A 16,224-nucleotide genomic window follows, 5' to 3' on the forward strand; every position below is an offset into this window, starting at 1 on the left:
ATAATGACAATAATGACCACATTTTCCTAGATTACTTAAATCAACAGAAGGGACAAAGTAATACCTGAGACTCTGAAGTACTCTGTACATTCAGAAGAAAAAGAGAGTCTTCTAGGATGTAATACACTTTGTCATCATTAGCAGTATAACAGATGTCCTTTATATTTGTATTTGTCAGAACTTCCCATATGGTATGATTATTGTCTATGTCAGTAAGAAACAACTTGTTGAAAGAAGAAGTTATAAGAGTTGGGACAGGGAAAAAATCTGGAAAGAAAAGGCACAGCAGAATTTACACCAAGCATTTTAGGCAACAGCGGTCATTCACAACATACAACATAAAGCAAGTACAAAATACAAATGCCCCTGTACAAGCTATATTTGATTATATGGCATACTAGACAAATAGACAAACAAATAAATAAATAATCAGATGCACAGATTGATGTTGCGTTTTTGTCATCGTACACAAACTTATAAATATTTTTCAATGGCATTGTAGATGCTTAGCTAAGAACTTTAAGCCAAGTAAAAATATATTTGCTCTCTTAATTACCTTTCACAGCCCAATTAGAAATAATCTACGATCCCTAATAGATCTCTAAGTTTCTTGGATACCTTTCACAGCCCATTTGTAAGCAACATATATTACTGTATTTTTATGCAGATAACAGATTGAAGACTACCATTCCATGCTATCCTGACACTACTTAGAAAAATTAAGCTAGCATACTTCTGAGAAAAGACTTGCAATTCCCAAAAGTTAAGCTAATGATAAGAAATGTGTCAGTAATTTTCCATTAAAAGCTCCAGCAACCTCCTCTGTGTTGTCTACCACAGTGTGGAACAAATGTCATCCATGTTTAAGGGACTATTTATTATCAAATATGTGTATGGTTGAGTATACCAGCTATTACACAGAAACCATAAACTGACATCTAAGTCATCCATACCTGATGAATTCCTCTGTACTATATCAGATATAGGTCCTGGGCCCACAGATGTAAAAGCTTGCACCTGTGAGACAGGAGATTGTTCTGTACGTTAAACAGCAGCATAAAATATTTCAGTATAGAACATCATAACTGATGACAAAATGACAACCAAATCCCCTGACAGCTCAGCAAGGAATGTAAGCATGTGTTCTGCTTGACAAAGGCTGTGCTGGTCATTTCAAAGTCTACACTGAGATTTTTGCCATGACTATGTAGAAAATTTTAAGACATGGCCTAGAGAGTGACAGTTCATACTGCATTTATAGACTGGATACAAGGAAAGCCAGGCAGTCTTGTCTCTTTCCCCAGGGTGAAGTACTTTCCCACTGTTGATATTGCAAACAACACAGCGTTCTTCCCACTCATAGCCAGCCTATTACACAGTTCCATGCTTGTAGTTTGTCTTTCATTATGTTTTAAGCCTTTTATCATGACAGAAACCATGACCTAGCAAGTTTTAATATGAAAATCTTTTACTATGGATATTAAGTAATTCTTTGCATTTATAATGCAGTATTGCTTTTCAGCTTTGCAGTCAAGCAAAAGCCACAAATTCTTGAAACAAGCCTTACACCGTCTCCTAGACAGATACATCAATATGCACTGATAACGTCTGAAATAAGCTCAGTAACTTTTTCATACCTGAAACCTGACTGTGAGCCTAGGAAGCACATCTCTGATTGAAAAGAGCAATACAGAGGGTTTGACATCGCTCACATTCCACTCCATGAGAGTGTCAGCAGCACCACTCTGATACAACAGTTGGTAGTAAACTCTGAATTGCGTTAATACTCCATTGTCTGTTTCAGGTTTGTCCCATCTGAACTCCACAAGGACTTTCTCTTCACTTTCATGTATGTTATTATGCAACACATATATTCTAGGGTTTGCAGGGGCTGAAGGAACTGCATGAAAAATAAAAAACATAGTGAAACACTTATATGAAAACAGAACCTGTAGCTTGTAATTAACACTTCTAGTTTTGCACCTGAGCTTGACAGCCTTAATGTTGGCAAAATACAGATAGCAAGTAGAGAGTTGTTAGAGTATCCAAAACTTCACAGTAATATCTTTCTGTCTTTCATCAACAGTTATGTATCTGATAAAGATACATAGAAATGCAGATAAAGATACAAGTAAATACACTTCTGCTCTCCAATTGGGAAATATCTATTTAGTAAAATCCTGTAGCTTACTATGGAGTGCCATGAATATCACAGTACAGAATGAGCCCCATTCCCTCTCCTATTCTCTTCAAAACTTAGTGCACCTCATAAGCTTTCTCGGTACATCAGTTATTCTGCATTATATGTTAGCTGTCTTAACTTTAACCTACATGAGAGCAAAATGTTATGCAGTTAAACAGTGCATAACATTTATTAAAAACTTAATGAGTGGTTGATATATCACATGCAGCCTTTGATAATCATCATAATAGATCTCAATTTCTCTGTATTACTCATAGTCATGGGGGCACATAGTGGGTATGTGATCACACTCTTGCTCTTCCAAATTTGCTTACTACAACGGAGTGCATTTATGTGTGCAACAGATAATTGCCAAAGATCGTAGAATCATGGAATGGCCTGGGTTGTTTTAATTCGAATGTGATGGAAAACAGTTTGGCAAAATTTGCCTCTTTAAATCATAGACTGCTTTGAGAGATTCAAAAACCCTGGGGTCTGATTCAGAGACTCATCTCCTCTGGACTAATCATAGAATCATTGAATGGCCTGGGTTGAAAAGGACCACAATACTCATCTAGTTTCAACCCTTCTGCTATATGCAGGGTTGCCAAACACCAGACCAGGCTGCCCAGAGCCACATCCAGCCTGGCCTTGAATGTCTGCAGAGATGGGGCATCCACAATCTACTTGGGCAACCTGTTCCAGTGTGTCACCACCCTTTAAGCAAAAAATTTCCTCCTAAACTAAACCTTCCCTGTCTCAGTTTAAAACCATTCCCCCTTGTCCTATCACTATCCACCTATGTAAACAGCCATTCCCCCTCCTGTTTATATGCTCCCTATAAGTACTGGAAGGTTGCAATAAGGTCATCTGGAGCCTTCACTTTTCCAAGCAAAGATGTTCAGGAATGTGTCCTTACAAGTCTGCCTATGGATGACTAGCCCTGGGAGCTGCTCATTCCACTTTAGACAGGGTTCTACATCCTGACACAGACCTTAGACAGACACACAGTTCCAGTACTCATTGCAGGTTATGACTAGGATTTGAAATGCAAATACCTCCTTCAGGGGCTCGAAGGTACACAGACGTTGTTGGTGCCTTGCCCCAGTATGTGTATGGAGTCACACTAAAATCAAAGAGTGCAAATGGTTCCAGCCAATCAACTTTGTAGGATGGAACTGTCAAGTCATGCGGATGGAGGCACCGTTCACTCTCCAAAGACTGTGAACAAATAAAGTAAAGTAAAGTAAAGTAAAGTAAAATAAAATAAAATAAGATAAAATAAGATAAAATAAAATAAAATAAAATAAAATAAAATAAAATAAAATAAAATAAAATAAAATGTATTCTGTTTTCTAAATTCTTCTCTCCAAGTTGGTAGCTAAACCAGGACAGAACTGCTCCTCCTGAGTGATCATTGTTTTATCAACTCTTGTCATAATGCACATCAATCTGCTAGCAATCTGCCCTTTGAATTTAAAGTACAACTTGCCAAATGTGCTGAAATGCAGTGTGGATGAAAGCTAGATCTCACATTCAGTCAAAGGCTTTCCCACTAGCATCTTGGAGGACACTTCTGTCTTTAAGATACTGTGAAAGTTTTTCTCACACATCTTTGGGCCTGCTAACTCCTTAGCTGCCACTTCACACTCCAGCAGCTAGTCCAGAGCTACTGCTAAGCCCATGTTCCTCCAGTGCTGGCCTCAGTGGTGGAGGAACAAAACAGCTTGCTTTGTATTTGCTTTGTATTTAGTTTGGTTGCTTAATCAACTCCTAAATTCTGAAGAAGAAATAAACCGTGGATCTGTTTAAAAGTAGACAAAGCTAGAGCAAGTAATACATGTAGATAATAAAGAGGGATTGACTGAATACCCTCATTTGTAAAACACTTGATCCCACGCAGTAAAAGACAGTTCCCCATTGCACATCTGTGGAGGCACTCCAAATGATGTGAAAGCTTGAAGAATTTCCCTTTATCTTGAAAGAAGATTCTGGTACTGAACTTGGAATCACTTTTGGTGTAAAAGAGAAATTTCCTGCTCATGAAGAGAGGAAATAATGAAAGAAATGTAAATAATATTATCAATAAGTAGAGTTTAAAACCAGACTTAAAACTTTAAGGTACTACAAATAAACCCCATAATTTATCACCAAATAGAAACAATGGTCTATGAATAATAACATTATGTATTCTTTTTAGCCATAGTCATCACCTTTTCTAATTGCACATTATCCAGCTATAGCCTAGTATATTTATTATCAAGTTGCTGTTGTTCTTATCTTTAGCTAAATGGATACATAATTTTAAGAGTGGAAAATGAGAGGGGATACTTTTATTGAGGGGTTTAGATTAAGAAAATGAATTACCTGGCAGAGGTTTAAGTGATGTGTGAACAAGGGTAAAGGCTGCAAACTCAGCTGGTTCTGAAAAGGGAATACTAACACTCTGGTTGACTTCCTGAGTTGTAATGAATTTAAGCCTATTAATCCAGAACAGACGACCACTGTAATGCTGAAGTGCATTCTGAGACACCTCTGAAATACTCCATCCTGAGAATTCTTTCACTATGACATTACCACAACTGCAAAAACATATATGAAATCAGCAAACACACAGAGTAATGAGAACAGCATTTATGCAACGTTTTATAAATTAATAAACTTCTCATCATTCAATTTTTTGCTACTCATGTAGGAGACAATAAAACAAATCAAGAACTTTTGAAGTTCTCTACAGCACAACACTTTCTAGAACAGCACATTGGAGGATCACCCACAAAACAAATCCCTCATTCCTTTGATTTCATTAAAAAAATGAATTCTAAAGTGGTTTAGTATTCTGATACATGGATGTAGAAAATGGACTATTTCAAAAAAATCAGCCCACCATCTCTCAGCCATCCCACTTAAACCACTTCACAGCCTGAGATTCATTCTATTACCTCATAGCAGGTTCCTAGATGAATTTGACCCTCTTAGTTTCCCTGATAACTTTCTATTATTTATTAAAGTCTATTAACATTTTCCTCCATTGATGTCACTGATAATTTAATTTGTCTAGTTACTTCATGCCAAAACATACAGGTCCTTTTTGATCCCAATTTATCTTCTCAGTAAGAGATTAAATATATTGTAGGAGGTGTCATTTTACCATCTTAGAAATGTCTCTCGACTTAAACATATGCTATCCAAAGCAAATTTGGAAAATCTTTGACACACCATCAGGTCTATTAGGATGGGTTACTTCTAATCTCTCAGCTCTGGCATGCCAGAGATGATGATTCAAAACTCCCAATTTGTTCCCAGTGGAGATGCATGTTCTACTTAAAACTAATCAACACATTTTGATTCCTTAAATGTTTACCATTAATGACAGTGAGTATAAAATCAGTCAGAAAATTCAGTTGATTCCACTCAAAGCCAGCTTGCAACATTATGAACATATGTAAATACAGATACTGTTCAATTAAATCTACAAGGTACAATTTCCTGCTTGTTAAAAGGTAACACTCTCCATATGAAAAGGAGCAAAAATATGTTTTCATGAGCTACCACTAATCAACCCTGCTAAATAGTTTCTTCATGATGTGGGTGGCCCATATGTAAAAATACAATTTTTCTCAAGGTCTTATCAACACACATTTTAGTTCACATATAAACAAAGTTTTGCTCTATTTTGTCTTGTTTTTTAAACTGCTTTTCAAGAATAATGAAGTTGTTTCACATTCAGGATGATCAAGAGGAAAGCCTACTGCACACTGATTGCTCAGGAGTGAAAGTAGTGTCAATTCAAATCTTAAACTACACACAAGATGAACAAGTGCAGCTCTAGTCACTTGCAAGCCATCAGGTGTTGTAAATGCCAAGGTAAATCTGACAGTTAATACTGATTATTTCCCAAAGCTAAGTCTAAAAATCAATGAGTATGACCACATTTCTGCTGAGCATCCCTACTGTGTTTCTCTTACTGTACGACTCTGTTAACTGTCTCAACATATAGTTTTCTATTATCTGCATGTGATCATCAGCTCTTCTTACAGTGTAATTAGAAACTGGAGCTCAGCACTGGACAACCTTTTTTTTAAAAAAAGAAAATACTACAAAGAAAAAAAAGAGATAAAAATAAAAAATAGTTTCTCACCTGTACTATTCACTTACCTCTCTTTGCAAATAGAAATTCTGTATAGGTTTAGGCACAGACCATCTTGCACAAGCCAGTAAAGAAAACCAGAGGTGAGATCCAAAGCTAAACCAGCCACCTAAGAAATGATAAGTTCAAAGAGCAATTTGTACACACTTTCACTTCAGTGGTAGAAGCCTCTGATCACCAATGTTGTGCAGACAGCATTCTGTGCAGCTCTTTGTTGGCAAAAATAACACTATTAGCATGAACATTTATTCTAATACGAAAAGAGGTAATGCTAGAAAACAATCACCTCCTTTGTGGGCACTTATTTATAGCAGCTGATGATTTCTAGATTGCATTTTATGAGCATCTGTCACAGCATTCATTCCTAGAGCATTTGAGTGCTTTGGATTTATGGCAATAGTGTATCAAGTGATTAGTGAAACAACCTATCAACATTTCCAAAACACCTCTGGTATTTTAATATTCTTTGTCTGAAACAGATGGTTGATATTCAGTCTGAAAATCAGAACTGCTTTTCGAAAGAAGTGTTTCAGATCTTCTGCCTTTGTTTTCTAGCTTTGATTTTAGGCATAGAATATTTAATGTGTTGCACTTCTTCTGTAAAATACATGCATTGTTTAATGGCTGTATTCAGTTAAACAGGAAATTCAAGTGTTTACATTTTAGTAAATAATGTATTATCAAATATGATTCGGGGCAAAAATTAAGCAATCCTACTATTCATTATTTCAATATTTCACCTTCATTTAAGTCAGGTGCAGAACTTTTTAAATCCATTTTAAATGTGATTTAATATTCAAAATAAAGCTTTCTATTTTTATTTTTTTTTTTTTTTTTTTTTGCAATAAAACATAAATTCAACGCTATGTGCAAAATAATGGAAATCAGTCATTTAGTAATCTGTTCTGTAAGTGACAAAGAATTTGCTTCCACCCAGTCCGTCTGCTACATGTTACCAAGTTCAGCCCATGCCACATCATTAGCACAGCTCACAAGTGGTTGGAGGCCTTTCTGAGCTTGTTTTCCCGCACCCAAATTCTGCATCCAAGAACTAGTTGTAGCTCTTCTTTTATAAGGTTAGACTTTCACTATGAATGTAAATGGAGCACCTTTTTTTTTTAAACTCTTCATTAATAAACCACAGAAGATGATGACAGGAAAGCAAATGCTATATCACTTCGTTGTCTGTTTGTCCTTATGTAATCACATTCTTGACACATTTCTGTTGACACTGTATGTCAAGAAATCAAGGTTTGAATGATTGCTCCTGTTGCTGTTAAAAATACCTCACAGTATGTATGTGCCCTAGTGCATATTTAACCAAGAGCGTTATATTTTATAGCATATACCTATTCTTCCATCTGTGTCACTGAATTACATATTCCTGAACCTACCACAGTTTTTGAAACATCTCAATCTTTTCTTTCTACAACTATTAGATTTTCCCACAGGCAAGACCATATTCTTTCTTCTGGTCCCAGTATCGCCATTAACAAAAGGGAAATAAATATTTGTATGTACTATTCATATTCAGGGGTTAGGTGGTAATTTAACACCACCCTTCCCTTCTGCTTCAAAAACAGACAGACTTTTTCCATTTCATGGGAGTTACTGGGCATGATATGTAGTTGTGACCATGCAAAGTAATTTCACATCACAAGGTGCAAAATTAGTGTAGCTACTTGAAATGCCTCTTGACTAGCAACATTAAAAGGCAAGATCTACAGGGTCCTGGCCCCTTGTGCTTGTGCCCCTTGTGATCTTTGCTACCCCCTATAAATTTATTTTGTCCCAGCCATATTGTACAGTGAAAACTACTTAAGTGCTTTGAATATTCTGGGCCAGATCCTAAATAGTAACAAGCCAGAGTAGCTCTGCCAAGATCCATCAAACTATACCAATGCACACCAGCTAAGCAGCGAAACTGATTGCAAAATAAAATAATTGTCATAAAGTGATCTAGTTCCTGCCTAAGGACCTTCAAACTCTGCTTTCATACTTGTTCAGGACACCTATTGTCACTACAGTAGTGATATTCTAGTCCCATTACTCACATTTCATGCTAAAAGGGGTGCAGCTATATACTGCTGACAGTACTGTATTGACCAGCTCAACAGCAATTCTTCATCAGAGAAGAAATGAGTAAGTTCCAGAAAGAAACACTTACATAGAAAGCATGCTCCAACTGTTGCATAACAGCAATTATCTAATACGCCTGTGTTTTAATATTAAGAAGGTATTCTTTTCATGATAAAGGGCTCTACTGCTTCAGGAAGATACACATTAATACTTGTAAAAACACGTATTTACTTATTCATGTGGGACAGTGACAAACAGCTCAGTAACTTCACCACTAAGCAACATCGTACTGCCTTTTTTATGAGCTTATTCCAGGTTTCATTTCAATAAATAATCATCCATCAATTACAATTGGTCACTGCTCCCTTTAGATATTTTTACTTGGCGTTTTTCCTGTGTTCATCACAGCAGGAGGTTGAGTTCAGGATGTCAGTGCACAGAGTAGGGGCAGCACAGAAGCAGGAGATATTTGTTTGTAGGAGGTGTGAATAAGTGGAGGGTTGAAGGCTGGTATCACTGACACAGAGAAAGGTGCAGAAAAAAGTGACAGCAACAGATAGGCAGTCTTACTGCTGCCAAGGGCTCTGAAGATGAGAACAAGAAATCTGAGGTTAGAATGAGGTGATTCAGAGAAACAGGCCATAAGTCAAAAGAGGAGGGGAAGGTAACTTTTGTCACTTAGGCTAAAATGCAAGTTGTCACAACACATCAGCCAGAAGATACATGAGAAGTGTAAGTGTGCTATTGAGGTTGTACATGAAGACATACATGAAGAGAGTCCATACTAGCCGGTTTCTGTGGAGGCGTCTCTCACTACCTGTGTGTTCAGATTTACACATTAACCATGTGCCACACCGGAACCAAGTTTCCTCTCCCCAACAAATACTCTCTCAGCTTGAATGCAGCAGAGACTCATGAGATCAGCTGGACTTTCCAAGCATTAATCACCTTTCAGAGACCAAATAAAATCTAGGTGTAAGGTGCTGTAGGTTTTTTTGTTTTGTACTTGCATTGTTGTGGGGCTTTGTTTTTTTTTTTTTTTAATTGTCTGGGTTTTTTGTTTGTTTTTAAATCTGGGAAACCAGTCTCTTCTCCTCTTAGAGAAGGAGGTTGAAATATTCTGGGGAATAATATAAGGCTAGTCAGGAAACATAGATCTCCAGAGTTTCAGTTTCTCTTTAATAGAGAGTCTGTCTTGAGTTAAAAACAGGAACAAAACTTGTAGGATAGATGGAATTTTTTTTTAAAAGGCTTTTTAAGCAAAAAATGTGCCTTAAAGCTTTTGCAGCAATAATGAATCTGAGATGATGTCTTCTGACAAATTATATCTTACCCCATTACCTTGGACAGAGTGAAACCCCACACAGTCTGTGGTTGAAAGAGGGGATCATTCAGCTTTCCTTTGAGAGAGATTCCAAAGATTTAATGAACTGCAATAGAGAGGATGGTCACTCAGTCTGACTTCCTAGGAGACGCTCAAATGTTGAGCAAACTTTACATGCTTCACCAATTCTGCCATAATTCTTACCATAATACTGACTCCCAGACTCTTCCTGTCACCACTGTAGCAATAAAAGGACCTTCTGCCAGGAAACTGGGTCATCTATCACTTATATCTCAGCTACACATGGAAGAGAAGGGAGGGAACGAAAGGCAGGAAGTACATATATGCAACTGCAAAGATTCTGGCAGATCTATTTGTAAGGTAAACATCCAGTCTGAGTTCCTTGGCTGTACTGGCAACTCTGAATCCCACCTTGCAAGAATGAGGACAAGTCCCTGGCGTGGCAAATCCCACATGATGGCAGCATCAAGATGGGTCTAGAGAAAGCAAGAATGGTCTGTGATGAACTGACAGTGAATTGAGCCCTTAAATGCCTTGATGTGACATCAGAGAAGGGTGAGTGGAGAAGAAAGATATGAAGAGGCTAGCAGGGAGACAGAAGCTGTCTGAGAAGAGCACAGAGTTCTCTCAGAGCACATCAGATGGGATCCAGTTAGGAAAGGGGGGAGTTAATAGGCACTGACAATTTGCAAGGTCTTTTATGTGCTCTGAGCGTCTCTTCACCAGCTTATGCCTTCATCAAATGCATTATCCAACCTTAATATAGGTAAACAACTCCCATACTTTTCTTCACCCTTATACTAGCTTTTCTCACTCTTATAAAAAGTCCCTTCCATCCTCCCAGAAGAGTCACCCTCCTCTGCAACAGCCTTTTCTCAGCCACCAGGAACTTCTCAAGAGGATGCAGCAAAGGGAGGTGTGCCAAGCTGGGGCCACGCCCGCAGCTGAGTGGGGCAAAAGGAGAAAGAGAAGACTGGGAAAAGGAAGAGAAATTCAAGATACAGGGTCCCCAAAACGCAGGTCTTGTTCTTCCGGTCATGCAAGGAGCAGGAGCAGTCAGGATGGGGATTGCCAGTGTGAGTTTTGGCATCCTCACCAGCACAGTAGTAGCGAAATCAACAGTTACAGTATGGGTATTACATGATGTAATTCTTACCCTGCTCTCAAAACAATACTGCAAGAAAAGCACGCTTTTCTTCTGATTTTAACATGGTGGTTGTAACAATCACAAACACTGACTATACTCAAGGGTAATCACTAAATCACATTAAAAATAAAAATAAATAAATAAAGCCAGTAGTCACCTGTTTGCCAGAAAACTGTAGATGCTCTTGTAATATAAGGTACTCCTCTCCATTCAGTCTTGCACTCTCCACTGTATATGTTGTGGCCCAATACAAATAGCCATTCACTGAATCCACCACTAGATCCTTCACTATGTATACAACATGAGCCACAACATCCATATGGCCTCCTAGCAGTGATTTTCTGTATATCTAGGGACAAAAAAAAAATTGCTTTTAGCATCGCACCTACATTATCATCCGTGATCAATTCAGTGACTTTCTCACAGCCATTTATTACAAGTTTATGGAAGCCTAAGGCTTCAACATCTAAGCTTTTGTGTTCAAAGTGCAAGAAGAGCAAGGCAAAATCATTAGTTAATGTTTGCCAGATACTAACAAAAGAAAAAGCTGAAATATTTATACCCCTTTGCTTTCTGAGTTTCAGCAGCCTTCTGTCTGACAAAGTTTCTCTCCCACTTCTTACTCACTATTCACAAGTGTAAATGAGGGTGCAACACAGTGTGAAATCTGGCCTTCTAGCTCCAGTATTTAAAACAGCTACTGACTTTGCACTTAGAAGAAATGAAAGGCATAATTTGACAGCACTGCATAAATTAGCACTGCAATTTTGAAGTCAACTACCTTTTAAATAATTCACATGTCAATGTTCCTGATATGAGAGTGTACAAAGTGCAATTGTAATTATTTTTTAACTGCAATGTTCTGCAAAATATCACAGTACAGAAGCCTAACTTGAAAATTTTTGTGTAAACAAATTATGCCAAATTTGCTACATATATGAAGTTCAAAATAAAGTCCATCCTTCCTAGATGGAATGGACTTGGCAGTCTTCTTTTTCACTGTCTTCACTCATTTTCACAATGCTGAATCCAACAAAACCGTTGGTAGCATATTTGATTTACTGATTTTGCACCAAAAATTCAGTGTTCTCCATTAGTCAGTATTTGTGAACATTTTCCCCCAAACTTTTTTATAACTCTGGAAAATCACGTAACGAAGGCCTCTTCACAGTATATTGCAATAGCAAATACAAATCTGATTGCAAGAAGTAAATATTGTTCTACCCAAATATTGTTCTACGATTTTCATACTGACTTCAATTTTTTATTTTTATTTTTTAAAGAGCAACTCTCCCCTACCGTATTTGCTTTGCCAGCCCAATACAAGCATTGTCCCAGCCAATCAAAGGCCAGCATTCTTGCATTTTTGATGTCAGGCACATAAACATTCTCAATGGTACCCTCTTTCTTGTTCATCGACCAGGTCTGAACTTTCCCCATGGAATTACTCCAATATAGAGTGTCGTTATACCAGTCGAGGTCTTGAAGGAAAAAGGGAAGATGTTTAGTATTTCACAAGCACATGAAATATGTATATGTGCAGATAGGTAAATGAAATCAGACACTCTACATTTTAAAAATGAATACAAATGAACAATTAGGCTTAGTTAACATGAAGATAAGTACTTTCTTGTAGAAATCACAAATTTTTAAGTATATCATGGTGATGATTATAGAAGTATGACATCTATCAGGATTCTTGAGGCACAACCCTTTGGTTCAGAGAGTTGATTTCAGCTCTGCTGAACCATAATGATATCAGTAGGGTTTCACTGCGAACTAATTTGACCCACCAAGCAGAACAAAGAGAATGTACTCAACGGCTTGGCTCCAGTGAAGCTGTTTCACTGCACATTCAAGTCTGCACTGCTGCAATGAAAACTCTTTCCTTTCAGTTCCGTTGATGAAATTTGTGAAGACCTTATAACAGTGGTGTGTAGCAGCACCCAGTTTGGATAGCATTTACCTGAAATATTTCTAATATCAGGATGGAGGTATTCTCCTGGCCCGTAGCTATCTAGCCGCTGCTTCCAGAGCCCTTCTGCCCCTACTGCCAATATGTATGGTTCTTCTTCAGCTTTTAAAGAAAGAAAACTGAGGTTGTTCACACTGATAAACAGTTGTTACAAAAGCAAACATTTAAAACTGCCTTGCCCTATGGAATAATGGACAAAGGCGGCAGGCATGAAAATACAATAATTTGAGGAGGTTCGAAATTCAGGGCACTTTCAGACCCAGAACAGCAAGATATTCTGAAACCCTATTAGATACCTAAACACTACTGCAAGTTTGGATGCTTCTGACTGAAATCAAGCAATAATCATCCTAGATCTCAAGTGCCAGCCCATTCCCTTCAGCTGAAATGTTTTCCACTCAGACACAAGTTTTTGGTTATGAACTAGGTTTCAAAATACTTTCCAGAAATATACTAATCTCAGACATTATACACACACCCACATCCCTCTGCACCAAAACCAAGAGTTTTCAGCTTTCAGTGAGCCTACACTTTCCCATAAACTGTCACTACTCCTCAAAAACTGCTCAAACTACTTTGTTAAGGAAAGTGCTTTACAGAGGACAGAGCAGCCCTCATATAACTGTTTTTGTTTTTCCTCCATGTATCAAGAAGCATGTTCAACAGTATATTTGCATTAGTAAATACATACTTATATATAAATAAATATTAATGATAAATACATAGTATGCAATCCTGTTGCAGTTTGAGAATCTTGCTACTTTAACTGTGAATGCAATTATCCTATAATTTTTAATATTTTCAAGATGGACCTTCTTGTGCCCCTCATTTTTCAGTCTTTGCTCAAAGCCAGGGGCTTCATCAGGTGAGAAGATGTATGCATAGCTCATTCTTCGTTCCTTGAGTAACAATGAAATTCTCACCTTCTTCAAATGTCATGCCTCTAAATGGCTCTGACCATGGTCCTTCACCAGCAGGAGACACAGCTCTGACTGACATCTCATACTCCATGAAGCTGACCAGATCCTTCACGGTAAACCTGGTGTCAGTAATGTTTGAGAAGACCCATTCTTCCTCAGAAGGACTTTGAGATGACACTTTCACATCATAGGTCCAGTTCTGCCAAGCAGACCAACCTGTGAGATGCAAACAGTTTTGTTCACATTTACATCAGAGAGAAGATATGCATTCTCTGAGAAAACTGTACATTGGAGACTCATTTAAAAAATGCTAGTGTCAGAGGAATTAGAAAACAAATAAATTGAAAATTCATATTTTCCACTCTATGACAAAAAGTAGTGGCTCAATTCCCCATGAAGGATGAAATTGGAAGAACCAAAATTTTTCCAAAAATGTAATTTTCTGGTGTTAACCAGGAACCAGGACAGCTGATCCACAGTGGTCAAAGGAATGTTCCATAATACATTACATCACATAAAAAAAACCCTGAAAAATCTGTGGGTAGTTGGCCAAGGGTGGCAGTTTCTGCTTGGTAGATTGGGCATTTGTCAGTGAGTGGTGAGCAATTGCACTGTGCGTCACTTGTTTTGTGTGTGAATATATTATTGTTACTATTTTTTTTAATCTTTTTTTTCTATCTTACTAAATAGTTTTTTATCTCAACCCACAAGTTCTACTTCGTTGTTTATTTCCCAGTTCTCTCTTCCATCCCACTGGGAGTGGGAGAGTGAGACAACAGCTGTGCAGTGCTGAGCTGCCTGTCCGATTAAACCATAGCACTGTTTAAATACACATGAACAGAAGATAGAGACCATAGCACTGATTAAAGCCAATGCATCACTGGCATGCGTTTCCTGTGTGATATCAACTAACATTACTGTCACTGCATATCATTCTTAATATAGAACATTGCTTAAAATCCCTTGCAAGTGAAAGGACAATTATTCACTGATATAACGTTTTATTAATTTATGCAGATAATACAGTTATTTTATTGATAAATGTTGAGTTAAATTCTTCATATTGAGGTAAACTGACAATTCCTGGCTTTTGAAATCACTAAAGCCCAACATCAAGAACAGGAAAATCAGTTTTCCTCTGGAAAGAAAAGGATTGGACTTCCAGGAAATAACAGCTGAACTCACTGGTTCCAATAGGGTGTTCAGGTGGACTCCAGCTGATCACTGCTTGATGTAATCCAAATAGCACTGTGACAAGCCGAGGAAGAGTTGGTAAAGGAAAAGGCTGTGTTGATGCTGCATAAAAAAGCAAATTGCCGAAGCCAAAATACTCTGGATAGTCCAAACTGCAATCTACAACATACTCATTGAAGCTAGAACTTTCCACTTGCGAGATCTCCTCATGGAAGACTGCCCGGCCATCTGTGACAGTAAATATGTTATCCTCATAAACAAAGCTCTCCATGTCATCAAGTGGCACGTGTGAGCGCAGAGTGTGAAATTCTGAACCATCAAGAAAACCTGACACAAAGGCCTGTTCTGTTTTGTTGAAGAAAATAAGTCTCTTAGACTGGAAGTTGATCATGAAGTCTCTCAAAGCGTGGGATCTCACAACTAGTGAAGCTGCTGAGGCAGTTTCAAGAAAGAGTGGAAGGTTTGCTCTGTATATGCCATCTTCCAGAAGACAGAAAATATACCTGGCCATGGAGCAAAACAGACCCAAATAACTACAGTGCAAGAGCTTTGAGATGAGCCACCGATACATTCACAGCTCAGAGATATGTCTCTCTTTACACAGACAAGAGCAAAATACTTTTGGTGCTATATACATACATATATGCATTCTGAGAGAATTAAGCACATTATTTTTTACTTTCTGGGAATCTGGCTGGCAGAATACTAGAGAATATTTTTTCTTAATACCTCAAGTATTAATTATGAACATTTAAGACACAAAGAGCTTTGTATTTGTAAATGCATCAAACTTTAAAAATCAATTTTCTACATGGGACTCACCTAATCTCCTTTAATAACCCAGTGAAGAAAATGCAGAAACAATACTGCATAGTATTGCTCTTGTTCCAAAAGTTTTCCAGTTTGCTATTTATTGTAATTGCGCTTTTGTTGAGGTAATGGAAGAGTTCAAAACAGGAACCAGATGACTAATGAACTGAAGAAAAGTAGAGGAGTTTTAGAGTACTGTTGACACCAAAGGTCTCAAAGGAGGACACTTACCCATTATAGGGATCAGCTACAATCTTCCTAGGAGATGTCACATAAAGAGGAGTGACGTCTTCAGCTGTTGTGCAGTTCTCTAACTGACAAACGTGTATCTGGGGAATGAAAAGAGAAGTTGGAGATGTGTAGGGCATTTGCTAATTGAGATTCTTTCAGGTGAACCCAACAACAAAACACCACAAGCCTAG

General features: G+C 37.7%; 1 protein-coding gene across 4 annotated transcripts in view; it reads right to left on the reverse strand.

The window, feature by feature from the left end:
* The window catches only part of ROS1 (ROS proto-oncogene 1, receptor tyrosine kinase), a 72,137-nt gene that overhangs the window by 39,873 nt on the left and 16,040 nt on the right, over positions 1 to 16,224 (reverse strand). For 3 of the 4 annotated variants that reach the window (XM_042817343.1, XM_042817359.1, XM_042817353.1), the window contains 13 exons: positions 16,034 to 16,131; positions 14,984 to 15,495; positions 13,802 to 14,014; positions 12,870 to 12,980; positions 12,203 to 12,384; positions 11,061 to 11,252; positions 6,341 to 6,441; positions 4,550 to 4,764; positions 4,055 to 4,218; positions 3,241 to 3,403; positions 1,638 to 1,900; positions 954 to 1,017; positions 65 to 267 (listed from right to left, as the gene is read on the reverse strand). In XM_042817343.1, the coding sequence (XP_042673277.1) occupies positions 65 to 267; positions 954 to 1,017; positions 1,638 to 1,900; positions 3,241 to 3,403; positions 4,055 to 4,218; positions 4,550 to 4,764; positions 6,341 to 6,441; positions 11,061 to 11,252; positions 12,203 to 12,384; positions 12,870 to 12,980; positions 13,802 to 14,014; positions 14,984 to 15,495; positions 16,034 to 16,131 (2,481 nt within the window). Of the gene's footprint in view, positions 1 to 64; positions 268 to 953; positions 1,018 to 1,637; positions 1,901 to 3,240; positions 3,404 to 4,054; positions 4,219 to 4,549; positions 4,765 to 6,340; positions 6,442 to 11,060; positions 11,253 to 12,202; positions 12,385 to 12,869; positions 12,981 to 13,801; positions 14,015 to 14,983; positions 15,496 to 15,814; positions 15,919 to 16,033; positions 16,132 to 16,224 lie in introns of those variants that run through there. The other variant, XM_042817368.1, reaches the window with a different exon arrangement.

The sequence above is a fragment of the Centrocercus urophasianus genome, unplaced genomic scaffold (genome assembly GCF_019232065.1).
Source record: "Centrocercus urophasianus isolate 14NV4802_14NV808 unplaced genomic scaffold, USGS_Curo_1.0 seq_10, whole genome shotgun sequence".
Classification (NCBI taxonomy): Eukaryota; Metazoa; Chordata; class Aves; order Galliformes; family Phasianidae; genus Centrocercus; species Centrocercus urophasianus.